The 20,115-nt window shown below is 43.5% G+C and overlaps 1 protein-coding gene and 1 long non-coding RNA gene across 2 annotated transcripts in view; both read right to left on the bottom strand.

Annotated features, from left to right (window-relative positions):
* LOC143803972 (uncharacterized) overlaps positions 1 to 2,023 on the bottom strand; it is a 254,169-nt gene extending 252,146 nt beyond the window's left edge. Inside the window, exon 1 of the mRNA XM_077281723.1 lies at positions 1,746 to 2,023. Coding sequence (XP_077137838.1) covers positions 1,746 to 1,947 — 202 coding nt within the window. The 5' untranslated portion in view covers positions 1,948 to 2,023. The remainder of the gene's footprint in view (positions 1 to 1,745) is intronic.
* A 1,530-nt stretch (positions 2,024 to 3,553) lies between these two features.
* Positions 3,554 to 19,398, bottom strand: LOC143809974 (uncharacterized). The gene is made up of 3 exons (XR_013222567.1): positions 19,222 to 19,398; positions 4,445 to 4,628; positions 3,554 to 3,958 (listed from the first exon to the last, which is right to left on the bottom strand). It is a non-coding gene; the product is annotated as an uncharacterized LOC143809974 (long non-coding RNA).
* Between the last annotated feature and the right edge of the window lie 717 nt (positions 19,399 to 20,115).

Below are 20,115 nucleotides of genomic sequence, written 5' to 3'. Positions count from 1 at the left end.
AGTCACTTGCTATGAGTGCCAAGCACGGGAGGTGATCATAGCAATCTGGCTATGACAAACATTGAGGTCTGCTGGAGACCTCTGGTTGTCATGCCAAACTATCGGTGATCCACAATCAAGTGGCAGGGTCACCAATGGGTGAGATTTACGGCACTTTTCCGGAGAGCGCGAGTTAAATGCCGCTGTCAGAGATTGACAGCAGCACTTAATGGGTTAACATCTGCGAGTAGATAGTGATTCCAACCTCAGCTGTTAGACGCACATGTCACCTGTTCAAAACAGCTGACATATGCTGGGAAAGATGTGGGCACAGCGCCGGAGCCCACATCAAAGGGAGGAATTCTGACGTGGGCGTACTATTACTTCTACCGTCAGAAAGGGGTTAAAGATAATACCCCTAAACCTCATATACCTTTTCAGTCAAGTTCCATTTTGTTTTTTGCCTTTTTGCTTGGCTTCCTGTGCCCTGGCACCAGATCTGTTGTCATATTGATCACCTCCTCTTCAGATTCCTTTTCTTTCTTCTTACTACGTTTCCCATTATGCCATCTGCAGGGCTGCAAAGCAGCAGTGAGCACAGACCTGTAACTCTACCTAAACACTCCGAATCCTTGTATCACACACAATCCCATCGCCTTTAGAGGACACTGCAGGGATAGAAGTAATGCATAAAGCACTATTACCAGCCCAGACAATAACTATTACCCCTACCCTATAAGTGACATGGATGATTAGATGGATCAATGCATGGAGGGTTGGGTAGAGATCTGAATGTAAAAAATCTCTGAACTATGGTATTAGTATAATGAAATTAATATTAGAAGTATAATAAAATAGTCATGAGCCAGCAGAGTAGCCACTGGGGAAACGGGAGTTTGGGCACCTCTGGTCCTGTGCTCTGAGGTGCCCATCAGCAGATGCGCTACTTTTAAATGTATCCTGGATGCCAATACAGTTGAAAGCAATGATGAAGGAGGGAGCATCAGCTGAGGACTATGGGGAGTGCACTATACTATATGGATGACTATAGGCTAATGTGACCTCGGCCTTATATTAATAATTTTTAAACTATCACAGGGGTTCATAGAACCATAATTTATCTCCAGCAGCAGTGTGTCAGCATTGCATCTTGAGTTCTTTGATTGGGGGTGTTGGTGTATTCACTATATTCAAACCATCTGCCGTCAGTGGTGAATATTGCAGTTTATACAGTCCTTCCAGCTTGGAGTTTGGTAACAAAACTGGAAAGATAAGGTAATGGAGTATATAACATAGATTAATAACCTTGCAAAGATTAAGAAAATATGATAATAATAATAATAATAATAATAATAATAATAATAATTAAAAAAAAGAAATTAGTTAAACCTTAAGTGCTACATAGAACCAACTTGCTTTTAACTACACCTCACAAAATTTGCCCAGATCGATCATATTTTTTTAAACAGGGTCGGGCAATAGAAAAAATTCTTCATAACTGATTGTCCTACCTAACAAAAACCTAACACATTTCTAGTACTCCAGAACCAGACACTTAATGAGAAATTACTTGTGTCAGAATACAACTTTACTACATCGCCTATACATATTCAATTGAGAAAAGTAATGTTGCATAACATGGCAGAACTTTGTATTAGAATATCAACTTATTCTCTTATATATACATTTGCATGATGCTTAGATCTAATGTTTGTTATTCTACTGGACATTAGTTATTGAAAAGTTAATGGATCATTAAGGCTTACCTATAAATCTTGAACTTGGATCCAAACTTGTAATGTTGACATAATTTGAAGTTGCTGTGTGATTTGGGGTTGTAGTCACTGCAGTGCTGTTCTCAGATCCCATAGCCGGTTTTGCAGAAGTCATCGTAGTGCTCCACGCCATTTCTGTGCTAGATATCCTTTCAGTTGACTCATCTGTTTTGGTTTTGACACATAGACACATACAATTATCAAACTCTGATCATAAATGCAGAGGTAGCTGTAATATATTTATATACACAGGGACATGTGAGGATAATAATGTATTGAATATACTGTGTATATATATATATTTACTTGTACAGTGGCAAGTAAAAGATTGGCATCCCTGGTTAAGATTACTGTTATTGTGAACAGTTAAGCAAGTTGAAAGTGAACTAATCTCTTTAAAAGGCCTAAAATTAGAGATCACACATTTCCTTTATATTTTAGGCAAAAAAAAAATATTTTTTACATTTATACAATTACAAAATGGAAAATGGTTCAATGGCCATTGCCTCTTTGATATCCCTGGTGAAGGGATTTGCTGCCCGGCTACTCTTAATAAGGAATACATGTACCATTCCTCTGATGAATCATGGTGTTGAGGAAACCAGTCGGAAGGCACACAGGGTTAGTCTAAGGCTGGCTAGTGTCAGGGCTAGCTGTGAACTGCCCTTGTAAGGGTGAGAGTTTTGATGTGCCAGGATCAGCCTAGACAACAGGGACTGACAGGGACTATACTGGGACCTGCACTCCTTGAAGTTGCAGCTAAAGGAGAAATGAAAGCCAACAACCTGTGAGATTGTTCCTTTTTATTGGAACTTGCATTTGTGTGAACAATGTTTATAAAAATTAGCTCAATTTGAATTTTCCCATGATGGGGATTTGGGCTTTGTGGTGGTTCACATAATTATTTCATATGGTGTGACAGATGTCATAAACACTATTTATTTGTGTGCTGGTGTATTGGTTCACATATTCGTATTTAGGGTATAGACCTTCTTTTAAGGAATTGACTAGTAAAAGATACGTTTTAAAGGCCACTTTTATTTGCTACTATTACAGATTTTCTGTGGTACAAACGGTGGAGGGAGACTACTCTGGATTATTTCTCTCACTATATACAACAGTAGAGAAAAAAGGACACTGAATTTCAGGAAAACAGCATTGTGCCATTGGGTTGGATCAATCATGCTTTGTGGTTGTGCTGCAACCAATGGCACAGGGAACACTTTACTGGTAGAGAGGACAATGGATTAATTGAAATTTCAACAAATTCTTGATGCAAACATAACACCACCTGTAAAAAAGCTGAAGCTGAAAAGAGCATGGCTTCTACAAACAGATAATGATCCTAAACACACGTCAAAATCCACAATAGACTACCTCAAGCCGCAATCTGAAAGTATTACAATGGGCCTCACAGTTCACTGATCTGAACATCATTGAAAATCTGTGGCTAGACCTCAAGACAGCAGTGCATGCAAGACGACCCAGTAATCTCACAGAACTGGAAGAATTTTCCAGGGGAGAATAGATGAAAATCCCTCAAACAAGAATTGAAAGACTCTTTTAAAATGTAAAAGCTAAAAATATAAATTTACTTATTGCTTAAAATAGAAAGGAAATGTGTCATCCATAACTTTAAGATTTTTAGAGATCATTTTATCTTCAACCTGCTTAACTATTCACAATAACAGTAATATTGATCAGGGGTGCCCAAACATTTACATGCCATTATATATATATATATATATATATATATATATATATATATATATATATATATATATATATATATATATATATATATATATATATATATATATATATATATATACATATATATATATACATATAAACACATGTATCCACAGATAGACTTGTTACTATAGAAACTATTGTATCTATTCAGTTTATCAGATTTTCGTATTTACCTTATTATTAAGCAGTAAAAACAAAAATAGTGTTGAGCTAGGCTTAAAGTGTTTGTATTAAAAGTACAGTATATGTCACATAGTCTTAAAAAGAAGTAAAGCCAAAGAAGCTTATAAACCACACAGAACCTTAGTGTTTTAGTTATTTATTGACATTGAATTTGATACAAACAAAGTTGCATAATAAAACAAATTTTATTTTAGTCTATAACAATTTTTTTTTGCCTTTCATTCTTCAAAATCGCTCCATCAACCTATGCTGTATCTGGAAAGTCTCTGCAGATAAAAAACAAGGAAGGTAAGTTATCAAAAAAATAAATTGTTTCACATGTAAGAGAATTCCACAAATTAATGTCACCACACAACCAGGAACTGCTCGGGCTTGTAAAGCTATTGAATCTTTTCATTGACAGTAAGGACTTTTGTAGGTTTGTTTGCTTCAGTGTATGAACATTGTTGTGCTTTGTGGTTAAAACAAAACATTCTGTACAAAGACAAGTAAGAAACTACAGTATATGTGTTAGTCCTCATTCACACTGCTATATTAAACTTTCAAAATTTGTGTTGGAAATCTCATTTTTATTATATGTAAAAAAAAAAGTTATATATTGCATTAAATGTTCTGTCAAAGGCTGTGAGCTCGCTCTCGCCATTGCTCTGTTTTGTATGGATTCATAAGCAATCTGTGAAATAAAAAATAAATAAAAAATGCATGAGGCTCTTCAGTACAGATTAATTTAAGTTTTGATTCAACTTACTCACCTTGTGTTAAATAATACTTTACCATAACCTTTTCTTCCAAATCGATATACTTTTATGTCTCTTTTAGAGTGGTGTTCTCACAATTTCCCATTTTTACATCCAGTTGATGTTGCAGGAGCTATATCATTGTTAGTGTCAGATGCCGGCTGTACGCAAAGGTACATTATAATAGAATTTATAAAATCTATAAAAAGATAAAAAACAAATGGAATACTTCATAGTGTAGAGGTCTCCCGTTCTGATGATGATTGGAGTAGCAGTCTTATGGCAGTATACAGTATGCATGCAAGACTACGAAGCACAACACTATTCAAAGCATATATTGATTAAAGTCTTAGTTGTTGTCCCCATAATACAGTTTGATTGGCAAAACTCTGGTATCCCAATGTTTTTATACTGGTGCTTCTAACAAAATTAGAATATCAGCAAAAAGCAAATTTATTTCAGTTCTTCAATTCAAAAAGTGAAACTCATGTATTATATAGAGTGACTACAAACAGAGTAATCTATTTCAAACAGTAGCGTAGCTGCCAGGGGGGCAGAGGGTGCGGCCCACCGCTCACAGGGGCCCACCCGGAGCTACACTATACTTAATTAGCTCCGTGATCTCCCTGCTCTACCTCGGCTAGTGGCTGGAGAAAGGCAGTGAAGTTATGCCCCCCCAGTGCCGACACTGTACCTGTATCCAGCAGACACACCCACATTGCACGCTCAGTGAACATGTCTGCTGCAGAGAAGTCAGGACCATGTCACTGGGTCTTCCATCCAGAGAGGAGCAGGACAGGGGACACAGTGCTGTAGGTAACAGCTCACACTTCTGCCTGTACTGGCCTGAGGTGTCTGCACTGTGCAGGGAGGATGCTGCTCCTCTCCTGATAAGCCCTGGCGGGATTCTTGTGTTGTATCTGTAGTCTCTGAGACACTGTACATTTATGGCGGTAGCTTGAACATTTACACAGATCGGGTCACTGTGAGTGCAAATCACCTGAGCATCATCCCATCTGTTAAAAACTTAAGAGCAGCTGATAAATCTAATGGCTCCTCAGATAGAGAGACAAGACCAGTCAGTAAGGGCTGTCCCACACGTCCAGATAATTCCGGTACCGGAATAAATCGGTACCGGAGTTATCCGTGTCCGTGTGCCTGGGAACTCACGTAGGCCATACGTGCAGCACACGTGTGCCGCCCGTATGGCGAGTGGGTACCACACGGAGCGTGTGGTACCCACGCGTGTGGTACCCTGCATCATGCTGAAGCCGCGATTCATATGTTCCCTGCAGCAGCGTTTGCTGCAGAGAAAATATGAAGAATAGTGTTTAAAATAAAGATCTATCTGTCCGCAGGCCCCCCACCCCCTGTGCGCCCCCCCGCTGTTCAGAAAATACTTACCCGCCTCCCTCGCTGCTTCCTGGTCTGGCCGCGGCTTCTAGTGTATGCGGTCACGTGGGGCCGATCATTTACAGTCATGAATATGTGGCTCCACCTCCCATAGGGGCGGAGCCGACTAATCATGATTGTAAATGAGCGGCCCCACGTGACCGCATACAGTAGGAGGCGCGGGGCAGAGAGGAAGGAGTGACAGCCAACGTGGGAGTGGGTGAGTATTTTTAGGACAGTGGGGGGCGCACAGGGGGTGGGGGGGCGGCGGACACATAGATCTTTATTTTAAACACTATTATTCATATTTTCTCTGCAGCAAACGCTGCTGCAGGGAACATATGAATGGCGGCTTCAGCACCATGTGGGGGGGACAGCGCTTACTGTAGCGCTGTCTCCTGCACGCACACGGACCCCAGACGGAGAACGTCCGTGTGAGGTCCGTGTTTTACACGGACCCATTGACTTTAATGGGTCCGTGTAATACGTGCGCTCCCACGAACACTGACATGTCTCCGTGTTTGGCACACGGAGACACGGTCCGCAAAAAATCAATGACATCTGCACAGATGCATTGATTTTTATGGGTCTACGTGTGTCAGTGTCTCCGGTACGTGAGGAAACTGTCACCTCACGTACCGGAGCCACTGACATGTGAAACCGGCCTAATGTGCACTGACAGACATTACCGCAGCTGCAGGTTCCCACCAGGGGCGGATTATCAGAGGGTCAATATGGGCTGTAGCCCAGGGCCCAGTGGCTTGGGGGGGCCCTGGGCCACCGCAGATTGACCCTCTGATAATCTCGCCGTAGTGTGCCCGGCCCGCCGGCATTTATGTGCCCCGCCCCCCGGACCCGGTGGGCAGAGAGAGGGGGTCCGCATGGGGCCCCTTCTCATCTGCTCACCGGGCCCCTTCCGGCGCTGCGGCGCTCCCCTATTGACGTGCGTGCGCGCGCGAGCCCGCACCTCAATAGTTAACAACAGCCGCCAGCCAATTGGAGGCTGGCAGCTGAAGTCGGCCGCAGCTCACACGTCGCCGGCGTCTGACGTCATTGTCAGTCGCCGGCGAGTGTGCGCTGCTGGAGGGAGCTCGCTGCGTGGAGCGCTGGTAAGGTGAGGAGACTGTTTTTTTTTTTTCGTTTTTTTTTAAAAGCTAACGGTGGACTGTGGACACATTGGGGGCAATGCTGGAGACACTGGGGCAGATTGCTGGAGACACTGGGGCAGATTGCTGAAGACACTGGGGCAATGCTGGAGACACTGGGGCAGATTGCTGGAGACACTGGGGCAGATTGCTGTAGACACTGGGGGCAATGCTGTAGACACTGGGGCAGATTGCTGGAGACACTGGGGCAGATTGCTGTAGACACTGGGGCAGATTGCTGTAGACACTGGGGCAGATTGCTGTAAACACTGGGGCAGATTGCTGGACACACTGGGGGCAATGCTGGAGACACTGGGGCAGATTGCTGGAGACACTGGGGCAGATTGCTGGAGACACTGGGGCAGATTGCTGTAGACACTGGGGGCAATGCTGTAGACACTGGGGCAGATTGCTGGAGACACTGGGGCAGATTTCTGTAGACACTGGGGCAGATTGCTGTAGACACTGGGGCAGATTGCTGTAGACACTGGGGCAGATTGCTGTAAACACTGGGGCAGATTGCTGGACACACTGGGGGCAATGCTGGAGACACTGGGGCAGATTGCTGGAGACACTGGGGCAGATTGCTGGAGACACTGGGGCAGATTGCTGTAGAAACTGGGGCAGATTGCTGTAGACACTGGGGCAGATTGCTGTAGACACTGGGGCAGATTGCTATAGACACTGGGGCAGATTGCTGTAAACACTGGGGCAGATTGCTGTAAACACTGGGGCAGATTGCTGTAGACACTGGGGCAATGCTGGAGACACTGGGGCAATGCTGGAGACACTGGGGCAATGCTGGAGACACTGGGGCAGATTGCTGGACACACTGGGGCAATGCTCGAGGACACACTGGGGCAGATTGCTGGACACACTGGGGCAATGCTGGAGGACACACTGGGGCAGATTGCTGGAGACACTGGGGCAATGCTGGAGGACACACTGGGGCAGATTGCTGGAGACACTGGGGCAATGCTAGAGACACTGGGGCAGATTGCTGGACATACTGGGGCAGATTGCTGGACACACTGGGGGTAATATGCTGGAGACAATGGGGCAGATTGCTGGACACACTGGGGGCAATGCTGGACAATTGGACATACTGGGGCAGATTGCAGGACACACTGGTGGTAATATGCTGGACACACTGGGGCAATATGCTGGACATACTGGGGCAGATTGTTGAACACACTGTCTGGGTCAATATGCTGGAGTCAGACACTGGGGCAGATTGCTGGTTACTGGGGCAATATGCTGGACATACTGGGGCAGATTGCTGGACACACTGGGGGTAATATGCTGGACACACTGGGGCAGGTTGCTGGACACACTGGGGGCAGGACTGGAGGCATGGGCAGAATGTAGACACGGGGCAGAATGAAAGACATGGGGCAGGATTGGATCATGTGGCAGGAGAATACGATGGAGACAGATGGGGCAGGATGGGGAGATCACATGGGGTAGAATGGATACTCATGAGTGCAGGATGGGAGAACATATGGCAGGAGCCAGGAATGAGGCACACGGGGCCAGGGTGGGGAATATTATTACCATAGGGGCTAATTAAGGGATATTATTACTGCAGTGATGTATTTATTTTATTTTTTGAGTATACTGTTTTAAATGGGGGGGCGGTCCTGTTACTGTGTAGAGTGACTCTATATCGCCTTTTTTTCTCCATGTGTAATGTAGAAGTTGTGAAAAATTAAGTAATGTGTTCTGCAAGCAGAGCTCGAGATAACTGTGTTATTTCCTGCAGAAACGAGTCCTGGCTGGAAGAAATGATGGCGGTCTGTGCTGGATGAAAGATGAAGGACTTCACCTAGAGATGTCATTGGTGAGTCAGTGTTACCTATACATTGACACTATACACTATACTATATACAGAGCTCCTGTGTATAATGTCACCACTCACCAGTGATCTCTGTATTACCTCTACACAGACACTGCATACTAAGTATAGATCTCCTGTGAATACTGGCACTTATGGTGATAGTATTGTGTTTTGTTTTTGTTTTATTATTACTGATCAGTATTGTAGTATTCAGTCACTATGTGGTGGTAATATGTGGTCTGGAAATGGTGTTGTGGTATTTGTCCCTTGAATGTGCTATTTGGTCACCAAGTGGTGGTAATATGTGGTCTTGACATGGTGCGGTGGTATTTGTTCCTTGTATGTGATATTATTCGATCACTGTGTTTGTAATTTGTGGTCTGGTCATGGCGCGGTGGTATTTGTTCCTTGTATGTGATATTATTGGTCAAAATATACCTAAATTATATTGCAGATTTTAACAAATATTTAATAGGTTATAGTAGAGTAGGGCCCGGCGATTTTTCTGGAATAATCTGGTTCGGGTATAATATGACACCCCCCCCCCCCGTCACATGACCCCCCCGTCACATGACCCCCCCGGTCACATGACACCCCCCCGTCACATGACCCCCGTCACATGACCGGGGGGGCCCACAGTGTCTGAACAGCCCGGGGCCCTGGCTACCCTTAATCCACCCCTGGTCCCCACAGATGAGGATATAAGTCTCTTTCCTATATATATATATATATATATATATATATATATATATATATATATATATATATATATATATATATATACATATATACATATATATATATATATATATATATATATATATATATATATACATATATATATATATATATATATATATACTGTACATGAGGGCTGTCACAGAAATACAACACTGGCAAATATGTGGCTTTTTTTATATTTTTTATGCTAAATAGTGCTGTATAGAATTAGAGTAATATACAGCACAAAAAAAGTGGTTCACCGGCCTACAATGCCCAAACTTGGAGCATGCAAATACACATATATGAGGGTTGTCAGAGAAATACCACACTGGCAAATATGTGGCCTTTTTAAAAAAAATTATGCTAAATAGTGCTAAATATAACTAGAGTATCAGACAGCAAAACAAAAACAGTGGTACACCGGCCTACAATGCCCAAACTTGGAGCATGCAGACATATGACAGCTGTCACAGAAATACCACACTGGCAAGTATGTGGCCTTTTTATATATTTTTATTAGTGATGAGCGAACGTGCTCGCCACTGCTCGTTACTCGCCCGAGTATCACTATGCTCGGTGTACTTGAAGAGCTCCGAGCATTTCCAGGATTATTCGGCAATAAGTGGTGTCTCCACCCAACATTTTTGGTAGACTTTAGAGACCCAATCATGATGCAGGGATTGTCTGCCAGGCGATGAAACGCTGCAGCCACCTTTGTTGTGGTCGTGCAGTGATTGGCTTGGCCGCACAGCATCATCCCAAGTATAAGAGACCTGGCGCCGCCCTGCTCGCCGCATTCTGCTCCGGATTCAGCGAGAGTAGGGAGAGCTGCTGCTGAGATAGGGTCAGAAACGTGGCTTCTAGAGTTAGTGTAGGTCTGCAACTCTTAAATCCACAACTCCTGAGAAACCAACAGTCCTTTTTAGGGCTAATTTGTGGGTCCCCATATTGCAGCGCTGGGTAGGCAGGGCACAGCATATCCACATCAGTGCAAGGCTTGCAGGCACGGTATGTGCATCCATTGCTCCCACTGCATGCCTCCCAAAGTTCCATAACTGTCTGCTGCTGCTGCAGCTTCTTAACTATATACCTAGTTGCAATTTTTTTTGCTCATCACTAATCATGAACCTGGCACAGGGGGGTCACACAACTGAGGACTACTGTACTGAGTTCCGGCAGTGGTCTACCAAAGTTTTATGGAACAATGCTGCTCTCAGGTGCCAGTTCCAAAGATCCATTTCTGAGACACTCAAGGATTCTCTCGTCCTCCATGACGCCCCTTGTTCTCTGATGGAGGCCATGACCACAGAATCCATGAGAGATATGCTGAACAGCAGGCCACATGTTACACTTCCCCGGAGCAGGTCCATTTACCAGTGGTTAGAGTTGCCAGTCTTTGAGTTGCAGAGAGAAGACGGAGACAAGATTTCTGACTCTTCCTATACTGTCATCTCTCTGGACATTTTGTTATGAATTGCCCAACTCGTCCTCAAGCCACCAAACCATTGGGAGAATGTCTGAGTCTGGCTGATGACTGAGGAGGTCACCCAGACTCCCAGGTACCTTTTTCTTCCTCTGATAAAGTACTGATTAATACGATGATTTCCTTCGAGAGCCAGTTGTTATCAACATTAGCATTCATTGACTATGGGTCTGCTGCTAACTTTATTGATTCGGGACTGGTTCTGAAGTTAGGTTTAGGGATAGTCAGTTTAGAAAGACCCATTCAAATTGTCGCCCTTGACAAGACACCATTAGCTCACAATAAAGTCAATAGAGCAAAGGTGGATTTCACTCTCCAAGTGGGAGCACTCCACTCTGAATGCATCTCCTGTTTTGTGTTGAATAATTTACCTGCTGGATTGGTACTGGGGTTTCCATGGTTGCATTTATATCTTTCTTTATGTTTTGGCACTTTTATACGATAAAATCTATTTTATATAAAAAATAATTATTTTTGCATCACTTTATTCTGAGGACTATAACTTTTTTATTTTCTCGTTTATGATGCTATATGGTGGCTCGTTTTTTGTGGGACAAGATGACGTTTTCAGCGGTACCATGGTTATTTATATCCATCATTTTGATCGCGTGTTATTCCACTTTTTGTTTGGCGGTATGATAATAAAGCGTAGTTTTTTGCCTCTTTTTTTTTTTACGGTGTTCACTGAAGGAGTTAACTAGTGGGAGAGTCGGGTTGTTACGGACGCGGCGATACCAAATATGTGTACTTTTATTGTTTTTTTTTATTTAGATAAAGAAATGTATTTATTGGAACAATATATATATATATATATATATATATATATATATATATTTTTTTTTTTTCTTTATTTAGGATTTTTTTTTTTTTTTACATGTGTAAATATTTTTTTTTTACTTTGTAACATTGCCCCAGGGGGCACACAGGCACTGCAGGGAGGCTTCTCGGCACCTGCTCTGAGCTGGCGTTTGCAAGCGGCCTCCCTGCAGGACCCGGAAGGCCCCCATTTTGGACCCGGGGCCTGCATGGAGGAGGAGGTGAGAGACCCTCGGAGCAGCGCGATCACATCGCGTTGCTCCGAGGGTCTCAGGGAAGCACGCAGGGAGCCCCCTCCCTGCGCAATGCTTCCCTATGCCACCGGAACGCTGCGATCATCTTTGATCACAGTGTTTCAGGGGTTAATGTGCCAGGAGCGGTCCTTGACCGCTCCTGGCTCATAGTGCTGGATGTCAGCTGTAATAATCAGCTGACACCCGGCAGCGATAGGCTGCACTCCCCCAATCGCCTATGACTACTATTCCGTCCATGGGAAGTAGGGCCCACCCCACATGGACAGAATAGTACGTCTAATGACATAAAGGGGTTAATGTGGGCAGGTTACTTTCAGCTCTCTACCCTCCGGATCTGCTGTGAGACTTGCAGTTGCCCACAACCTCGGGCTCCCGGTACCCGGTTTCTGCGCTCAGCTTTGAGTGGCCCAATTGCAGCCTCCTCTAGCTCCTCTATTCCTCTGTGCTCCTTCACTGTCTGCTACCAACTAACTAACACCTCCTCCAGACCAGGAAGTATATTGAGGGGAGCTCCCCTAAAACCAGGTTTTGAGATCCCCCTTCTGGCCTGGAGTCAGAAAGTGTTGTATGTGAAATTTCCTGCCAAAGTGATCCCTCCTGTCTCCATGCATGGCATTAACCTCCCCGAGAGGAAGGCAGCACCACTGTGGTACACGAACGCCTGGGGTGCCACACAATAATAGTCTATGAAGCTGATATTTGTGCCACCTGAGTGTGGCTGAGCAGAAAAACTGTTTAAGCTGTTCCATGAGGTACCAGAGATCCCATGAAAGCAGGCTTACACTGATCCCTCACCCAACTCATCTTAATTTAAACTTAAATTCAAAGCTCTAAATGTAGGCCCAGACCCTGATACCTCAAAAATGGCGCATAGCTGACTGCTGCTGTGCCATTATCACATTTCTACTGTGGATGAATGGATCAGTCAACCTGTGTTGCTATCCTTATATTTTTCTAACACTAATGATCTGCCAAGCTGATATGTGTGCCACCTGAGTGAGGTTGAGCAAAAAAGCAGTTTGAGCTGTTGCATGAGGTACCATGGCTCTTAGCCTTACAGGCTTTCACCGCTCCCTCACCCACCTCTTCTTAATTTAAACTTAAATTCAAAGCTCTAAGTGCTGGCCCAGACCCCGACACCTCATGCATGGCCTGCTGCTGTGCCATTATCAAATTTCTACTGTGGGTGAATTGATGCCACTTTCCAGGTGTCTGCCCCTAATTTTTATAAATGTTTGGACTCCAAGTTGGGTCTCCTTCAAATGTGTTGCCTGAATTTGGCAGGGCATTGAATTTAATGGGGTTCAGGTACCTTGAAAGGTTTGCTCATCTGTACATAAGGCTTCATTGCGCAACAAAAATCATGTCCAAGCACATTTAAAGGTTGCTCAACAACATTTAGACAAGTCTGAATACTGAGAGAATATAGTCTAGTTAGTTGAGGCCAAAATTGATCTTTTTGAATGCCATAACATACACCATGTTTGTAAGCCAAAAGGAACTGCATGTAAATCCAAAAACACCATACCAGCAGCGAAATTTGGAAGTGAGAACATCATGGTTCGGGGCTGTTTTTCATCATATGGCACTGGCATTGATTGAAGGAAGGATTAATGGACAGATGTACGTACCGAGACATTCTTGATATAAATCTGCTGCAATCAACCAGGATGATGAAGATGATGTGAGGGTGGACATTTGACTAAGACAATGATCCCAAACACACATTGAAGGAAACTCTCAATTGGCTTCAGAGAATGAAAATAAAGCTGCTAGAATGTCCCAGTCAATCACCTGGCCTGAATCCAGTAGAAAATTTATGGAAGGAACTAAAGCTCAGAGTTCATAGAAGGAACTAATGAAACCTTCAGGATTGAAGAGTGTGTGGAAGAATGGGCTAAAATCACACAGCAATGCATGCGACTAGTTTCTCCATACAGGCAGCATCTTGAAGCTGTCCTCAAAAAGACTTTTGTATGAAGCATTAACCCCTTCACGACAGGGTTAATTTCCATTTTTGTCTTTCTATTTTCTCCTCCCCTTCTTCCCAGAGCTATAACGCTTTTTATATTTCTGTAAACATAGAAATCTGTGGGCTTGTATTTTAGGAGACTAGTTTTACTAGTTTTACTTTTGAATGATAACTTTCAATTTACCACATAGTATGCGGTGAAATTGTGGAAAAAATGCAATTCTGGCATTGTTTTTTGGGAATTGTTTTTACGGTGTACATTTTGTGGCAATATGATTCCTCTTTTCAATACAATTATGGTGATAAGCAACATGTTTAGTTATTTTATTATTTTAGTAATGAAAAAAAAATCATAAGTTTGCAAAAAAAAATGTTAGTGTTGTGTTGCCATTTTCTGAGACTGGAACATTTTTATTATTCAGCCGATAGAGCTGTTTGTTGGCTTACTTTTTGTGAAATGAGATATTGTTTTATTAGTATCATTTTAGCATAGATGTGACTTTTTGATCGCTTGCTACTGTCTTTTTTGGTGAAATTGTGGCCATCAAAAAACGTAATTTTGCCATTTTTTTATATATTTTTTGTTTACTATTCAAGTTAATTATTTATAAATTTTGATAAATCTGACTTCTCTGAATGCAGCCATACCACATATGTATATTTTTAACTTTTTTAATATCTTTATTTTCAACCCATCAGTGACTCGCAATCACATCACAGGTGTGCCCATGAGTGGAGAGAATGTGCAATCATGCGGCACGTGTTAGGCCGGTTTCACACGTCAGTGATTCCGGTACGTGAGGTGACAGTTTCCTCCCGTACCGGAGACACTGACACACGTAGACCCATAAAAATCAATGCATCTGTTCAGATGTCATTGATTTTTTGCGGACCGTGTCTCCGTGTGCCAAACACGGAGACATGTCAGTGTTCGTGGGAGCGCACGTTTTACACGGACCCAATAGAGTCAATGGGTCCGCGTAAAACACACACCTCACACGGACATTCTCCGTCTGGGGTCCGTGTGCGTGCAGGAGACAGCGCTACAGTAAGCGCCGTCCCCCCCACATGGTGCTGAAGCCGGTATTCATATCTTCTCTCCAGTAGCGTTTGCTGTTGAGAAAATATGAAGAATAGTGTTAAAAATAAAGATCCATGTGTCCGCTGTCCCCCCACCCCCTGTGCGCCCCCCCGCTGGTCAGAAAATACTTACCCGCTCCCTCGCTCCTTCCTGGTCTGGCCGCGCCTCCTACTGTATGCGGTCACGTGGGGCCGATCATTTACAATCATGAATAGTCGGCTCCGCCCCTATGGGAGGTGGAGCCACATATTCATGACTGTAAATGATCGGCCCCACGTGAGCGCATGCAGGAGAAGCCGCGGCCAGACCAGGAAGCAGCGAGGGAGCGGGTAAGTATTTTCTGACCAGCGGGGGGGTCGCACAGGGGGCGGGGAGGGGGCGCACAGGGGGCGGGGGGGCGGCGGACACATGGATCTTTATTTTTAACACTATTCTTCATATTTTCTCTGCAGCAAACGCTACTGCAGAGAGGATATGAATCGCAGCTTCAGCAGCTTCAGCACCATGCAGAGTGGGTGCCACACGCTCCGTGTGGTACCCACTCGCCATACGGGCGGCACACGTGTGCCGCACGTATGGCCTCCGTGAGTTCCCAGGCACACGGACACGGATAACTCCGGTACCGATTTATTCCGGTACCGGAATTATCTGGACGTGTGGGACAACCCTTAAGTGCCACTGTCAGAGATTGACCGCCGAATTTAGCAGGTTAACAATTGTGGGCAGCGCACCGCTCCACCTGCTATTGTTAGTGGCAGGTCCTGACTATAATACATAGCCATCATCTGCCATGTATGGGGCAGGCTGGCTGTGTGAACTGGCTCCATACATATATAGCGGATGTCATGAAGGGGTTAATTAAATTACAATAAGTGTGTTCAATACTTTTTCCCTGCATTATTTTTTTTCATTACTACACAGAGCCTAAGTTATTGACATCTATGCCCCCGCTCCTGCTGCCGCCGGCGGCCTCCTGGAGCAGTGACCCTGCCTCCTGCGACCACCCTCCACCGCAGCCGCCCCCATGTAAGCTACTGTTATAAGTGACAATAAGATGCATTATCATTTTATATATAAAAAAAGTTTTCCTATTTTCCAAAAAATACGCAAAATATGAAATTTTACCAGCCGTATATACACACATTCAGTATATATAATGTGTAGCTTTGTCTTCTTAAAAGGAGAGGGGCCCAAACACATTTCTTGCCCAGGGGCCCCAAGCAATAAGTGTCTGCCCCTGAATTAAACTAAACTTTAATTTTAGAAAGAGATGCATATCACAGTGACAGTCATTTTAGTGGAATAAATTGTCCAGCATGCATGAAAAGTGCCTAAGGGTACATTTCCACTGGCGAGAGACAAATCGGTCCGTAATCTGGACCGAAAAAACGGATGTAACGTATGCGATTGTCATGCGAGTGTCATGCGAGTGTCATGCGAGTGCAATGCGATTTTTAATCGCATCATCCGTATGACATCAGTATGACATCCATATTGCTGTCCGATTTTTACGCACCAGTGTCCTTTGAAAAGCCGGCAATTCAGCGCCGTGTACAGTAAAATCACACTGACAGGTTAGAATAGAGTAGATATATGCACATAGAATGTGTATATATACATATATACATGTCAGTGAGACACCTATATATGTATATTTATATTTAATGCAGCGCTAGATAGCTTAAAAGCCTCTAATTCAATTGCCGGCTTTTTCCTTCTCCTTCACAAACCCGACAGGATATGAGACATGGTTTACATACAGTAAACCATCTCATATCCCTTTTTTTTTTGCATATTCCACATTACTAATGTTAGTAGTGTGTATGTGCAAAATTTCGGCGCTGTAGCTGCTAAAATAAAGGGTTAAATGGCGGAAAAAATTGGCGTGGGCTCCCGCACAATTTTCTCCGCCAGAGTGGTAAAGCCAGTGACTGAGGGCAGATATTAATAGCCAGGAGAGGGTCCATGGTTATTGGCCCCCCGTGGCTAAAAACATCTGCCCCCAGCCACCCCAGAAAAGGCACATCTGGAAGATGCGCCTATTCTGGCACTTGACCACTCTCTTCCCACTCCCTGTAGCAGTGGGATATGGGGTAATGAAGGTTTAATGTCACCTTGCTATTGTAAGGTGACATTAAGCCGGATTAATAATGGAGAGGCGTCAATTATGACACCTATCCATTATTAATCCAATTGTCTGAAAGGGTTAAAAAACACACACACATATGATTAAAAAGAATTTTAATGAAAGAAACAAACAGGTTGTTTTAATAATTTATTGCTCTCTCAATCCATCAGCAACACCCTCGCTTGGCAAAATAATAAACACACAATATACATACCTTCTGATGTCTGATCACGTCCCACACGGTAATCCATCTGAAGGGGTTAACTAATATTACAGGCACGAGCTGCGATAAACCACTCGCTCGTGTCTGTAATCCCCCGGGTGCTGAAAGGAAAGCAGTGATCTATACTTACATTGAGTCGCGGTGATGCGCCCCTGCTGGATGTTCTCATGAACTGCAGCCTGGGAACTTTTTCCCACGCTCCAGGTCATATGAGGACATCCACCAGGGGGCGCATCACCGCGACTGAAGGAAATGTAGGTCAATGACCTACATTTCCTTCATTCTCCGGGGAATTACAAGCACGAGCACAGCTGCCTTTGCAGGGCTCCTGCTTGTAAATTATTTTAACCCCTTCATATGGATTACTTCGTGGGACGTGACGGTTCAACAGAGGGTATGTATTTTGTGTGTTTATTGTTTTGCCAAGCGAGGGTCAGCAAATGGATTGAGAGAGCAATAAATTATTAAAACAACCGCTGTGTTTATTTCATTAAAATACTTTTAAATCATGTGTGTGTGTTTTTTAACCCTTTCAAACAATTGGATTAATAATGGATAGGTGTCATCATTGACGCCTCTCCATTATTAATCTGGCTTAATGTCACCTTACAATAGCAAGGTGGCATTAACCCTTCATTACCCCATATCCCACCGCTACACGGGAGTGGGAAGAGAGTGGCCAAGTGCCAGAATAGGCGCATCTTCCAGATGTGCCTTTTCTGGGGTGGCTGGGGGCAGATGTTTTTAGCCACAGGGGGCCAATAACCATGGACCCTCTCCTGGCTATTAATATCTGCCCTCAGTCACTGGCTTTACCACTCTGGCGGAGAAAATTGCGCGGGAGCCCACGCCAATTTTTTCCGCCATTTAACCCTTTATTTGAGCAGCTACAGCGGCCAAATTTTGCACATACACACTACTAACATTAGTAGTGTGGAATATGCAAAAAAAAGGGGATATGAGATGGTTTACTGTATGTAAACCATGTCTCATATCCTGTCGGGTTTGGGAAGGAGAGGGCAAAAGCCGGCAATTGAATTAGCGGCTTTAAGGCTATCTAGCACTGCATTAAATATAAATATACATATATAGGTGTCTCACTGACATATATATATGTATATATACACATTCTATGTGTATATATCTACTCTATTCTAACCTGTCAGTGTGATTTTACTGTACACTGCGCTGAATTGCCGGCTTTTCAAAGGACACCGGTGCGTAAAAATCGGACAGAACTCGCATGGTGCGAGTGCTGTGCGATTTTTTTCTCGCACCCATTGGCTTGCATTGGCGAGTCTCGTCCGAGACTCACAGCAAATCGCAGCAGGCTGCGATTTTTTTCTCAGTCCGATTTCGGCTGAGAAAAAAAGCGCAAATGAAAAGACACCTATTGAATAACATTGGTCCGAGTGCAATCCGATTTTTTATCGGATTGCACTCGTCCGTTTTCCTCGCCAGTGGAAATGAGCCCTAAAACTGTCTCTACTGCTACATAGAGCTACACTTGGATAGTTTCTTGATCTGCAGTAAAATCCTGACGGGTGGCAAACTTCCTGGTTCAGCCCAAGTTCACAAAAATATACAAGAAAGCTTTAAAGCTGTTTCAAAATAAAATGCAAAGTAATTGATTGTAAATGTTCTAAGTATTGTATAGTGTTGTGATTCATCTGTTTCTATATGTACATGTTCCTATTGTAACACCATATAAAGTCCCATATAAAATAAAGTACCTTACCATAAAGTTTGATGAACTCATCTGGAATCCAATGGTGTCTGAATAGAACAGCCATAACTACAATAATTATTTTCCCTCTGGAGGATTTTGCTAAAAATTAAAAATCTTCCATACTTTGCTATATAGATAGATGCAGATGCTCAGGTTCCTACTGTAGACTGACACCGGCTAGTGACGGTTCCTTCGCAAAGTAAAATAGTCATATTGTAATAGTCATATAAAAGCAGTCATGCAGACCAGCCCCTTACCACACCTTTATCTTGTAAGACAAAAACATACAGTTCACATAGTATGGTTTGGTTATGACTACCCGTCCCAGATAAATAGTGACAGAAAAGACAAATATAAGCATTAATTAAGAGAACTCTATATTAGAAAACTATTCTAAAAAGAACCGCAGTGACATTGATTGTTAAGAAAAGTATTAAGGCCTCATTCACACATCAGTATTTCATCAGTGTTTGTGTGCCAAAACCAGGAGTGTCTTCAAATCACAGAACCAGTGTCAATTAGTGATTAGCACTAAAATGCTCGGGTACTCATTACTCGAGTCAAGCAAATTGTAATGCTTGTGTGCTCGACCCAAGTAACAAGTATACTGGAAGTCTATGGAAACTCAAGCACTTTTCTAGCAGCCCCCACCCACCCGGAGGTCTGGAGGGGGTCAAAAAATTCTGAAAATGATAGAAACTACACTGAAGTGGCATGGGATAAGCATGGGGAAGACCTCTGAAAACATCTCTGAATACCAGATCGCTGAAGGGAACAATGTTGTGTGACGAAACACTCCGGGATCGCCTTTGCTGGGGTCAAAGGTCACGTGGTTTGTGCATTGAACTCTGAGGCGACAGCAGGTTTCTGAGTAGACTGACCTCCGGTCAGATTTATTAAAGT

The sequence above is a fragment of the Ranitomeya variabilis genome, chromosome 2 (genome assembly GCF_051348905.1).
Source record: "Ranitomeya variabilis isolate aRanVar5 chromosome 2, aRanVar5.hap1, whole genome shotgun sequence".
Taxonomy (NCBI): Eukaryota; Metazoa; Chordata; class Amphibia; order Anura; family Dendrobatidae; genus Ranitomeya; species Ranitomeya variabilis.
Note: the sequence above shows the minus strand (reverse complement) of the source record. Positions and strands in the feature narration are given on the sequence as shown.